The sequence below is a fragment of the Heliangelus exortis genome, chromosome 5 (genome assembly GCF_036169615.1).
Source record: "Heliangelus exortis chromosome 5, bHelExo1.hap1, whole genome shotgun sequence".
Classification (NCBI taxonomy): Eukaryota; Metazoa; Chordata; class Aves; order Apodiformes; family Trochilidae; genus Heliangelus; species Heliangelus exortis.
This window is the reverse complement of record NC_092426.1, coordinates 15238491-15250551: the sequence shown is the minus strand read 5'-3', so window position 1 is coordinate 15250551 and position 12061 is coordinate 15238491. Positions and strand designations below refer to the sequence as shown.

The 12061-nt window shown below is 44.3% G+C and overlaps 1 protein-coding gene across 2 annotated transcripts in view; it reads right to left on the bottom strand.

Moving 5' to 3' along the window:
* PRIMA1 (proline rich membrane anchor 1) overlaps positions 1-3777 on the bottom strand; it is a 49534-nt gene extending 45757 nt beyond the window's left edge. The window contains exon 1 of one of the 2 annotated variants that reach the window (XR_011726238.1): positions 3261-3777. Coding sequence is in view for 1 of the 2 variants with exons in the window: in XM_071745717.1 (XP_071601818.1) it covers positions 3261-3353 (93 nt within the window). In the remaining variant the exon portion in view is untranslated. The remainder of the gene's footprint in view (positions 1-3260) is intronic. The other variant, XM_071745717.1, reaches the window with a different exon arrangement.
* Positions 3778-12061: the final 8284 nt, after the last annotated feature.

Sequence of the window (12061 nt, the reverse complement as noted above, 5' to 3'; positions counted from 1 at the left end):
ATTTGGCAAGCAAAGGAAAGACCCACATTGAGATTGAGGGCCTCAAGGAGGAGAGAAAAAGTCAAGGACTGCTGCAAGAATATTTACTAACAGTAGCAAAATAGAACTAAGAAAAACAGAAAATCTATTTGGCTACTTTTCAAGAAAAAAACCTCACTGTTGATGTCTATTAGTCTTATGAAAGGAATGAAGGCTATTACTTGTGTCTTCTAAAGGTAAGCAGAACAAATCACTAGAAAATATGCTTTAGGGAATGATCTTGTTCTGGCAGAAGATGATGAAATAAATTACTCCATGTTTCTTTCTTACTGTCTACAATTCAAGGTAAGCTGCCTTTACAGGAGGTGGCAGATGAAAAAAAGACACATTTAAACAGCCTCTGGCCAGGTCTGCTAATTCAAGTCCAGCCTCAAATTTCACTGCTTGTTTTTATTTCTGGACACTGCCATGGACCCAGAATGGCTTTGGAAGCACTTTCCAGATAATGATTAACTGGACACCTGCTGGGCTGCCAGGCAGTTCATAGAACAGAAGTTTCCTTGGCAAAGGGTCATCTGCAGAGACAGATCACACAGGACTTGCTCCCTAGTTCTTGCTTCTGCACATTCCAGCCATTCCTTCTGGTGCTGGAGGTGCCATGAACACATCTCCTTGGTCTAAAACTTGGTTGCTGTTTGGCATAAGGCTTTCTTAACACACTCAGAAGCTGGCTGTTTTGGCTCTATACATCGCCTGGACTTCAAGCTAATGCATTTTTTGCACTGTTCTGAAGACAGAGTTTACTTTATGGATCTGGGCATTTGATATGAACATGCTTTGCAAAAAAGACCCAGGTTTTTAAATATTAATGGAAATTAAAATCTGATCCACAAATGTCCAGGGAAAAGAAAACAGAAAGTGGTAACTGGTGGTTTCCTTTTGCAGTCTCTCGCTGAAGTTCATGATCAGATTGCACTTCTTTTTAATCCAATATTTCCTTCAGATATAGTGGTCCTAGTCCTGCTTTGCATAGAGTGGAAGAATAAATCTGCATGTGGTCTGAGCTGTTTAGTATTTCAGTAGAGTCCCATGGGCTTGCAGCAGTCCACGAGCATGCTCTACAGAGTGGGATGGGAAAAGAGGATTAATACAGTCTCTGGAGGGTGGCCCTCTTATGACTTTTTGAATCAGGTAAAAGGAGGAAAGCTTAAAAAGAAAAATGCAGTTGACTGAAAAGGCACCTCTAAAAGCCTGCTGATGTGGCAGGAGATTTGTCTCTTGGAAGCAGTCTGCAGATATGAGATCTCAACATCACTGCGTAAATCCCAGGACAGCTCTGCATAATTCACATCAGAGTTAATCCAGATCCATGTTTATGAAACCAGAAAAAATACGACCCTGCTATTTATCACGACACTTACTGCTCTTTTTTTTAATTACGTCAAAAGCCTCAGATAGAATCATCCTTTCCTTTTTGTCACAGTGCTGGCTACAATGCTAATCAGCAAAGCTTGTGGGCTTTGTTTTGGTTTATTTTTTGGTTGAGTTTGTTGTTTTGGTTTTTTTTCTTTTTAATATAAGATAAATGCCTCTCCTCTGATTAGCATCTAACTGATTCTCTTAAGTGCCTCAAGGCAGGGCCAGAGGAGGAAATGCAAAGATGTGAGAGGAAAGGCCGTGCCACACAAGTTATCACATGGATGAATCGATGACGAGGGGTTGGGAGAAGAGATGTGAGAAAACTGGATGGCTGCTATAGATGGAGCATGGGAGCCACATGATTGGGCACTACTGCATTCGTTGAGAAGAATATGACTTGTGAGACTTTGAAGATAAAAGCAAGGATTATGACACAACATAGGGAAAGGAGTTATGGGAGGCATTCCAACATAAGGGAGTTTGGGTTACACGTCAGTGAGCACTCCACTCCTGCTCTTCCCATTGGTTTCTGCTGATGGAAACCTTAGGTACATCCTAGTTTTGGGAGAACTGGAAAAAAACTTTGAGTATGAGCAGATTTATTGCTTGTCTTTACACAGAACAGCAGGTAATAGCACAAGTATGGATGAAGAATGGGATAATAAAAGAGATTATTGCAAGGAAAGGCTGGGCCACTTGGCTTTTGAATTTCTCAGAGACTGTTTCAGTTCTTACAAACACAATTATTTTTGAAAGATTGGGTTAGATCACGTGTGTAGTTTACCAGTAGTAGATTTATGCACTTATTTTTGGTCTGCTTGATTGACTTAATGATTACAGGGGAGAGGTTTCAGAAGGCATCTCTTTTTACACAACTGTGGTTCCTTTAAAAATGCAGGTATGGTTTTAACTTATGCTTAGCTACCTGAATGCTTGAGCAGAACAGCTGGAGGGTAGCAATAGCAGAGATTTTTATAACGAGGGCATTGGCTTAAAGGAGGTTGTTTTTGTTGCATTTTTGTGTATTTTAATTTGTAAAGAGAAAAAAATCCTCTTTGTCATTCATGGCAAGAGACAAGATGCTAAAGCAAACATCTCTGTTTAATCTCTTGGGAGTCACTAAGTTTAGAACATGGTGTAGAAAACGTGGAATCTCCACTATGTTTTCTCCAGGAAAAAAATTGCAATTGTTCTGTTCTTGAACAGCACTTGGCTGGCTCATCAATCACTCCTCTGAAGACACAGGTTATAAATAAACTTTAAAATATCAAAGTGACGCATTTGAGTTGAGCTTTGCTGCCGTTCCGATTCTCCGAACAGGATGGGAGCTCTCCCTCACTGTATCCTAATTCCTTCTAGTCCGTCTTGCTGGTCACCCCACATTACAATCAAGGTCACACAACATCACAGCCTCGGAGTTGGCAAAAGCTGATTCAGCCCTTCACCCCGAGAATCCTCAATTCGCCATCAGAATCGAAAGCCCACGCCAAAATATTACCAAAATTAGACTGCTGGAGCTGCACTCCGTACACTGCTTTCTGTGCATCTTGCCACCTACAGCAAAACGCGCTTACAAACCCTCCGGCTGCCGGCGCGCCGAAGAAAGTCAACTACATCTTGCTCAGACCACGGCGAGCTCAGCGCTGCCGGGGGCCGCTGGGCCCTCACACACCCCGTCCCGCAGCCGCCGAACCGGGGGACACGGCGCCGAGGAGAGCAACAGCTCTGCCTGCCCCGGGGCTGCCTGCGCGACCCCCCCCAACTCCGCCTGCAGCAGCAGCCCCTGACCCCGCTGCCGGGGGTACCGCCGGGGCTCTGCCTGCCGCCCCCCGCCCCTGGTGGTCAGACTCGGGCGACCCTACCTGAAAGGAGCCCCAGAGCGGGTGGAGAGCACAGTGCAGCAGCAGGGAGGGCCAGCAGCAGCGGAGCAGCCCCAGCAGCTCCCGGAGCAGCATCCCTCCTGGGCGGGCGGGCGGGGGCGCGGGCTCCGGGCGACCTGGGGAGGGAGCAGAGCGAGCCGGCAGCAGAGGCGTTGGCTCGCACCCATCCCCGGAGCGCGACTGTCCCAACTTTAATTCTGGAGGGGAGGGAGGGAAAGAGGGAGGGAAGGCAGAGAGGAAGGAGGGGGGTTAGGGGGGGTGGGGAGGCAGGGAGATGGGCGGGTGGGGAGGGGAAAGGGTGGTCTGGAAAACCCAGCGCTCTGCGAGTCCCGGCTCCCTCAGCAGGGAAACATGCCTCCACCTCCGCCCTGCCCGCTTCCCTCCCTGCCCGCCCCGCCGGCTCCCCCTCCCCGGGATGCTCCGCCGAACGCCGCCGGCTGCCTGTCGGCGCTGGGGCTTCCCCGCCAGCGCTCACCGCTGAGCCCGGGGCTCCGTCACAGCCCGGGGGAGGGAGCGGGAGGCGGCAAAAGTTTGGAGCCGGGCTCGGGGGCAGAGGCTCGGGCGGTGCCGGGGGCGCTGCCGGAGCCGGCGGGGAGAGGCGGGGAGAGCGGCGTGGCAGCACAGCACAGGGACTGCATCTCCCCCTTGCCCGCCGCCGCCGCCGCTGCTGCAGTGATTTTTCAAGCCCATCGAGGCAGTCCCTTGAGCGCTCGGCTCCCCTCGGCTCTCCCTCCCCGCCCGAGCTCCTCCCGGCGGCGGCTTCCTTGGGCTCTGCCCCGCCGAGGCATCCCCGGGAGGGAGCGGCCCGGAGCTGCTTGGGGAGCCCCGGAATCCTCCCCGTAGCCGGGAGCAGGGCCGAGCCAAGGGGGTGGCGAGGGAGCAACGGGCACCCGCTGTCCCGGAGGAGCCTCATCCCAAACTGCAGCCAGATGATTTTTGGGGGTGTTAGTTTTTGTTACTAACAGGGATGCGAGGGCTTGTCCTGTGAGAGGTGGGAGCTGTCGGATCTCTGTCCTCAGCCCGGTGTCTGTGAGACGTAATAAGGAAGAGGCTTCGTGGCATTCGTATTTCTATGTGATAACAAAGCATGTGGAAACTGTTTATGGAAAATGTTTTAACAACGTTTTTGGGAAGCGGATAAAGAATCCCCTAATATTGAGATGTTGTAGCCCAGCCTCTCTGCAAAGACAAAACAGGATAAAGTCAAATATGAAGAGTGACAAATCAAAGGTTAAGATGGTTTCACTTCCAGTGAAGCCGTTTATGAGCAAAACAGCTGCTCTGTGAATGATGGCCATGGCTGCAAGTTGGGCTTTGTGTTTATCAGGATACTGATCAGCATCTGTTGCTGGGTCAGTGGCATGGGGGTCCTGCTTTCAGTGTCTTGAATAAAGCAAGCAAATGGTTTCGAACAAAATATTTGGCCTAGGACTAATGTTTCATAGTCAGAGATTACTGAGTTTGAGAACAGTGATTTTAGTTTTTATTTCTGGCACCAACTGAGCCAAGTTTAATAAACAGTATCATAAAAATCTGCTCAGTGAATCAGGAATGGAAATACATTAACTTCTCAGTGAATACAGGGCTGAAATTCTCTTCTCATACCATCGTTATACAAGCTTCCATTCATTTCAATCCAAACAGACACTGGTTTAAATGTCAGAACTATCAGGCCCAGCAATATAATACGAATGAGAACAGCACAGTGGAATTTAATGGAGTTACACCTGACTTGAGGTAGATCTATTGAGCCTAGACCTTTGTTTGTAGGTCCCCATCTTGTGAGTGTATAAGGGCAGAGAGACATTATGATGACCCAGGGTACAGGGAGTAATTGTACAGCAAATATTTTTTTTTCCTGTAATGATGCTGAAAAAGATGGCATCCTTTTCTGCAAGTCTGCTGTGTAACATGCAGTGCTTAATATATTGTGCTCATTCAATTACAGTTCTGGTGAGCTGGAGTCACAAGAGGCAGCAAAGCTTTTCAGGCTTTCTGGTGATTTCCTGAAGGTATTTCAGCACTTGGTCACAGTACAGAACATAATAAATTGCACCATCTGTATACATAGTTCTGGGTTCCTGACAGAATGAGAGATAAGGCTTTAGGCATTGTACACCAAAAAAGAAAAAGAAAAAAAAAGAAAAAAGAAAAAAATACAACACAGATTTTTCTTTCAGTATTTACAATGCCTTAATGTCAGAAGAACTGTGGATTTTCCTGCCATTAGCAATTGTCCAAGTAGCCATTTCAAAGCACTGCTTCTGTGGTTTAAAGACAACATGGGGAAGTGAGGACACAGGGCCAAACTCAACCCACAGTAGCACGAAAGCAAGAGTAATCAGGGATATTGTTCTGACACGAACAAAAAGCAGAGTTTTTCCCAGGTAATCAGCATCTTTTCTGTTTTCTGTAATTGACAGTTCCCTTGGGGAAATGTTTGGGCTGCGAGTATATTAAATCCAGTCTTTGGCTCCGGCCATGTGGTCCACGCAGAGGCATATTTCCCATTAGACTGAATGGCTGAAGAAAGGCTGAATGTGTGTCCTCTTCTTGTCCACATGATACCAGTGCTGTTCATTAATCGCATTGGCTTCTGTTCTGTATTTTTATATAGAGAAAATAGAGTCCAGGAACTTTTCCTGCTTATAAGGAAGGTAGGTGATAGCGTGCTGCTAAGACTGTAGGCCCTGAATCAATGACAGGCTTGAAATACATTTTGCTTAATAACACATTAAGTGTTTTGTAGCACCAAGAGTGGTGAGGGGAAGAACATGATGATTTGTCTAGAGCAGCCACACTAATGAAGTGGTTATGAGCTAGTGCTGCGATCCCTGAACCAGAACCAGAATTTCCTAGGCTGTAGGTCCTGCTATTAACCATGACATCCTCTGCTACCTTGGGCACATTTTAAAAATCACCTGCACCAGGTTCCCCACCTGTGAAAATGGCATGGTCAACTCCAGCTACCTGCAGGTAGTGTTTTGTTTGGAGGCAGAAGGAGTAACGAGGTTCTGTCCTCCTGTAGTTAGCGCATCACAGAAGTCAGGAGCGATGGCAGATCCTTCATTGGGGTGATCAACACTAAAACAAAAACTTAAACAACCCCCCACACAAACAGTCCTATCCCAACCCCCCATCTCTCAAAAATTTAACATGAATATGAACACTCAATAGAATGAGGACCACTACTCTTTTCCCCTTTCATCCTTTGTTTGAGAGTATTTATCTTCTTTGCTTTGTGGTTTTGTCTTGTTTTATTTTGTTTTTTAAACAAGTGCTGATAATCAGAACAGCCATGATTAACACTCCAATATAGGAACTACTCAGGAAACTTTAGTAAGGACTGCAACACTGGTTAGCTGTAGAAACAAATATTACCCTACTCTTTTAATGTAAGTAGCCATAATGGCTATAATGGGCTTCAAGAAGCTATTTATTTTTTCAGTATAGATCCAGTTTAACACTTGTATTCAAGTGTCCAGAGGGCATAAGAGAAGATTCTCTTCCAAGCTGCCTTGTCAAAACTTCATTAAAGTCAATGGATATGCACCAATCTAACCTTAGGCAGATTTTGTCCCTGTGTCTTCTGTTATATGGGAATGGACTTTTAGCTGGAGCCAGCAGCAGAGGAAGCAAAGGTGACCACTTCTCAAGCTTTGTGGTCAGTCAGGCTCAAGAAACAGCCACTTAGATTTTTTGCTAATGACATTTCTGGATACAAGTCAATGAACTCAAGAAGAGTGTTTGAGCTGGTGAGATGCTAGCCAAAACATAAGCAGAAAACATTTCATCACTGATATTTTAAAGCTTCCTCCAGGCTAAAGCCTCTCTCTCGGGCTGATTTTTGGTTTTGAGTCTAGAATAACATCAACAAGCAGGTAAATGTACAGCATTGCTTCGCTTTCAAGGTTGGCTTGCACTGAAAATATTTTTATTGCTGTTTTAAAAGTTATTTTTATTGCTCCATATATCTAATGCAGTACTTTCACATATGAAAAGCAAATTTATTTGTTTTGGATTTATAGTGTCTACTCAGGGATCCACACTTACTTTAGGAAATCATAAACTGATACAGGTCACAGCAGCAGAAACAGTGGAGGAATTCACAGTTCTCCAAGCACCCCCATTAATTCTCAGGGAAGGGAGCTGCTCCTTCTTGATGATCCCTGTTAATTTAAAGAACACAGACAAACACTGGGACCCATTACTGTATTTACACATACAAACTACAGCTTTGATTTTTGGAAGAGCTGACTGTTCTATTGTTTGATAATTCCTTCTTATAGGAAAAAATTTCCAACGTTAAGTATATCTAGAATAATTTGTCAGGCCAACTGATTATTTAAATTTAATGATACTAAATTATTAATTAACCAAACAACAAGAGTGAGTTTTTGATTTTAAAAGTGTCAGAATTCGAGGAAGTGTTCTTCAAGTGTTCTCCCAGAGAGATATGTGCAGTTGTACTGCATCTGGAAAACAGTGGCAGGATTTCTCCTTTCCATTGGTATAATCAGAAATACTTTCACCAAAATCTATGGTTCCACACCATTTTGGGTGAGGACTGACTAGGACCAACACAGAAACCTGCATTATGCAATCTTTAGCTTGTGCTCCAGCACCCGAAATTAAAGGACACTGCAGATTTGTATCCAGGCAGTGTCTGGATATTTGACAATCTTTCATCAAAAAATTATTAAAAGACCATTTTATAGAACATTGCTTTCTCTTTTTTGCCTTCTCTCCCTCACTTGTTACCTCTGTTTCTAATTGATGTGATTCCTGGTCTGAAAAATTAAGAACTAGATTTTAGAAAGCTGATCTCAGGTGTGGGTTGTCCAACCTGTCTTTGTGGCTGCCAGCACACAGACCATCTGGATTCATACCTGGATTCCAAACCATGGGGATACTTTCACCTGAGCACTTAGGGGAGAGGGTGAAGAACATGCTACAAAATCCTCAGAGGACAAAAGAGAGTGGAGAAGAGGTGATTTGTATTTACATCTTCTGTATTTTAATATGGATCATCATGCTGTGTGGGGTCAGAAAAGTGCCTGGAAATAATCCAAGACCTTGTCAAACACAAGGTAGCAGGAGAAGCAGCAGCCGGGAGAGCCCTGGCACAGAGAGGCTCCCTCTCTACCTGCATGCAAGGGCACTGTTTACACAGGAGGCTGATTGATTCCAGTCCTTCAGGGCTTTTGATGATAGTATAAACTGCAGGAAAAGCTTGAATAATGTATGAAATTATTCAATAATTAATAAAAATAACCAGAAGGTCTCCAATAGCTTTGTAAGTAGTTTCTTGCCATTCTTCTTCTGTTGTCTTAATATTTTGGTCAGTGGAATGCATTTGAAACACAAGGGCAGCAGTCTCTCCATTTTGATTGAGCACCACTCTGCCTGTATTTCTGTATGGGGGAAGAGAGTAAGTGAAGGATTCACTTACTGTCAGGCAATAGTTCTTTTCATTACAGGTGAGAAAACAAATGGAAATCTGTGGCAGGAATGCAAGCAGTTGGCTTGGCAAGCAAGCAGGTAATATGGGGTGATGAAACAGGGAAAGGCCATATTCACTGAAGAGCTGAGCAACCCAGTGGCACTGTGTCCACCTCTGTGTGAGCACAGACTTAGGAAGGAAAAGGTGGATAGTTGTTCTCAGTGGGCTACCTCCCTCAGTTCTTCTACTGCTAGTGCACACCAGACCTATATCTTGTTGGAGAGAACATTAATCATGAAAATCTTGTGCAAATCATAGAATCACAGAAGCACAGGTTGGGTCAGGTTGGAAGGGTTCTAAAAGGTCATCTATTTCCAACCCCCTCTGCCATGGGCAGAAACACCTCCCACCATACCAGGTTGCTCAAAGCCCCATCCAACCTGGCCTTGAACACTTCAAGGGGCATCCATAACTCCCTTGGGCAACCTGTGCCAGTGTCTCACCACCCTTACACTAAATGATTTCTTCCTAATATCTAATCTAAATCTACACTCTTCCAGGTTAAAGTAACTACCTCTTACCCTTTTGCTGCATGCCCTTGTCAAAAGTCCCTCCTCAGCTTTCCTGACCCCCTTCAGGTGCTGGAAGGCCACTGCAGGGTCTCCCTGGAACCTTCTCTTCTCCAGGCTGAACAACCCCAGCTCTCTGTTTGTCTTCTTAAGAGTAGTGGTACTGATTGCCTCCGTGACCCTTCTTTGGACTGGCTTCAGCAGGTCCATACCCTTTTTGTGACCAGTCCCTCAATTGCATATTACTCCCCAGTGCAAGGAGTCTATGAGGATTAATGGGTGGGCAGGAAGGAGAGAGTTATTTGTGCATGTGCACACGGGGACAGTTATTACAGGAGAAAAGTAGCTTAATAACAATGAGGTGTTTTAAAATGTCTTTGCCTTGTTTTCACTCACTGTTTCCCATCCCATCTACCCTGCAAGCCCTGTCAGAGAGATTTGGAGATGCTTAGATGTTAAAATGAGGTATAGCCTGTATTCAGGGAATACCATTCTTCCTTTGGACTGCTGAAGAAAAAGGAGTTTCAGGTTTCAGAACAGTATCCAACCAGAGTTTGAATGTGCCCATGAACTGTATGCTCTGGTGAACTCCCTCCAATGGTTTTTGCTCCCACCTTCTCACCACTTGAACTACCTCCTTTGCCCCTTGGGGCCAGGCTTGTAGCCCACTCCACAGAGATCTCTCACCAAGGGCACTCCAGACTGCAGCCAACATGCAAACCTATACTGCTTTGGGAAGACAGCATGGGGCCCTTTGACATTTAGCATGGCCAAACTCAGCCATGTGACTTGTGCCTGACTTTAGTTTCCAGAGAATATCACAAAGTGTTATTAATTGTTGTAAGAAAATACTGCTTAAACAACACCCCTAGTTATTTTTTTTTTTTTTTTTTTGTCACTTACCCATAAGCTCCTCAGTGCATTTTGGTAAAAAGCCATTCCACTGTTTCTTTAACAAGACATTAAAAAATATGGCATCCATTGGGGTGAGGTGTATGTGATAATTTGTGTCACTGACAACTGTGTGACATTTGTTGACTGCAGGAAAGAAATACGAGGTTGTGCTTATGTCTAACACTGAACTTTGTTGAATATTTTATAGCAGCTGAGGTTAAGAGTTAAGAGCCAGACGCCAAGCAGGTCAGACTGAAATGGCCCCATCTGTCTCAGAGCAAGAGCTTTTGATTGGTTATTAATCATAGCTAATAGGGGGATATCACAAAGAAAACCTTTGGCAGCAGAACTTGCTATTGAGGTCAGGTATGGTTGGATAGCACTGGGATAAATGGGAGAGTGTCTCTCTTACATCTGGGTCCTGACAACCAGAGACTGTGCTGGAATAAACACTGAGAGCTCCCAGTGGCATCAGTGGTAGCAGCTTCCACTTCTTCCAAACAATCTCTTTTGGTGTGCAATAAAGGTGTTTTTAATATGGTAATTCCAAACTTTCCAGTACATCTGTTCACTCCTGAAAATATACTATAGTTCTGTCTGCAGCTGGGAAGGAAGATACATCACTTTATCAGAGGTTTCTAGGCTCATACAGGCTGTAAATCTCTGAGTCTTTTGCCTCATCTGTGTCTTAAGTCACCATGAGGCCTGCAAACCAATCCACTTGGTCACTGCTGTAATTCCTTAGATCCTGTGTGGTACAGATCAACCTGAAGAAAGAAAGGAAAGACAACTAAACTGGTGCCTATATTTTTTGGCATGCAGAAGATGTACTGGCACCTGCCTGCTGTCCATAGGTGGCAGGTCATCTTCATGTCTGGTAAGACATGGCTAGAACCTTGTTAGATTTGGCAAGCCAATAGTAGTAGCTGGGAGCACTACTCCTCATGGCTTAGTCTGACTATCAAACAGTCACACACAGATTGCCTGGCAGACCTTCTTTTACAGAAGAGAGCTAAACATCAAGGTCTTTCAGGATTGGCTACTGAACTAATCTTTGCTTTAATCTAGACATAAAGAAGTCAAAAACATGTTTAGAAAATTACAGTTCTAAGAAAAAAAATATAAACTATGAAATACTTTACATTGAGGTTCTGCTATGGATGTTTTCATGAAATCAAACACAGATTGCATTGCATATAATTTCTCTTCACTACACAGTGACATAAATTGTCACTGAATTGTTTCCTTGTCAGAATCTAATTCAAAACATACAGATACTGGACTCTCCTCTTACTAGGGCCACTAATATCAACAGGCATTTGTCAGTCTTCAGGTTCAAAATATGATTGCTTTTCTCTGGATGAGCCAGTGGAGCCAGGTTTTATTGCATTCTAAAAAAATTTATTTCCTATCAACAAAATTTCAGTTCCCATCTTTAGCTTTCTAAGGTTATAATATTCTACTCTCCATTATAATTGGAAGCATTCAAATCATTAATCTCTTTATTTTTCTTCTTCATCTCAACAAATATGTGCGCTAGGTAGAAAAAGAAGCTCTGTTTATAGGCACTAATAGTCTACAGTTCTTCCAGCTGAAGAACTTATACTTTGGAGAAGTCTTTATCTTGCAGTCTTTTCTCTCAGAAAGTTGTCCCAGAAAGACAGTGTTTAAGGTTTTCATCATCATGACTCCTAACACTGGTACCCACACTCTGTTCCACACAGACTGAGGTGTGCTCTCTCTTGCTCTATATTTCAGATGTAGTACATGTCCAAAAAAGAGATGGAAGCCTTTACCTTTCCACCATCCCTGCCCAGTCTGTGTGGAAAGGGATGAACAAAGGTGCTGCAAAATTCCTGTGCACTCTTTGTGACAGG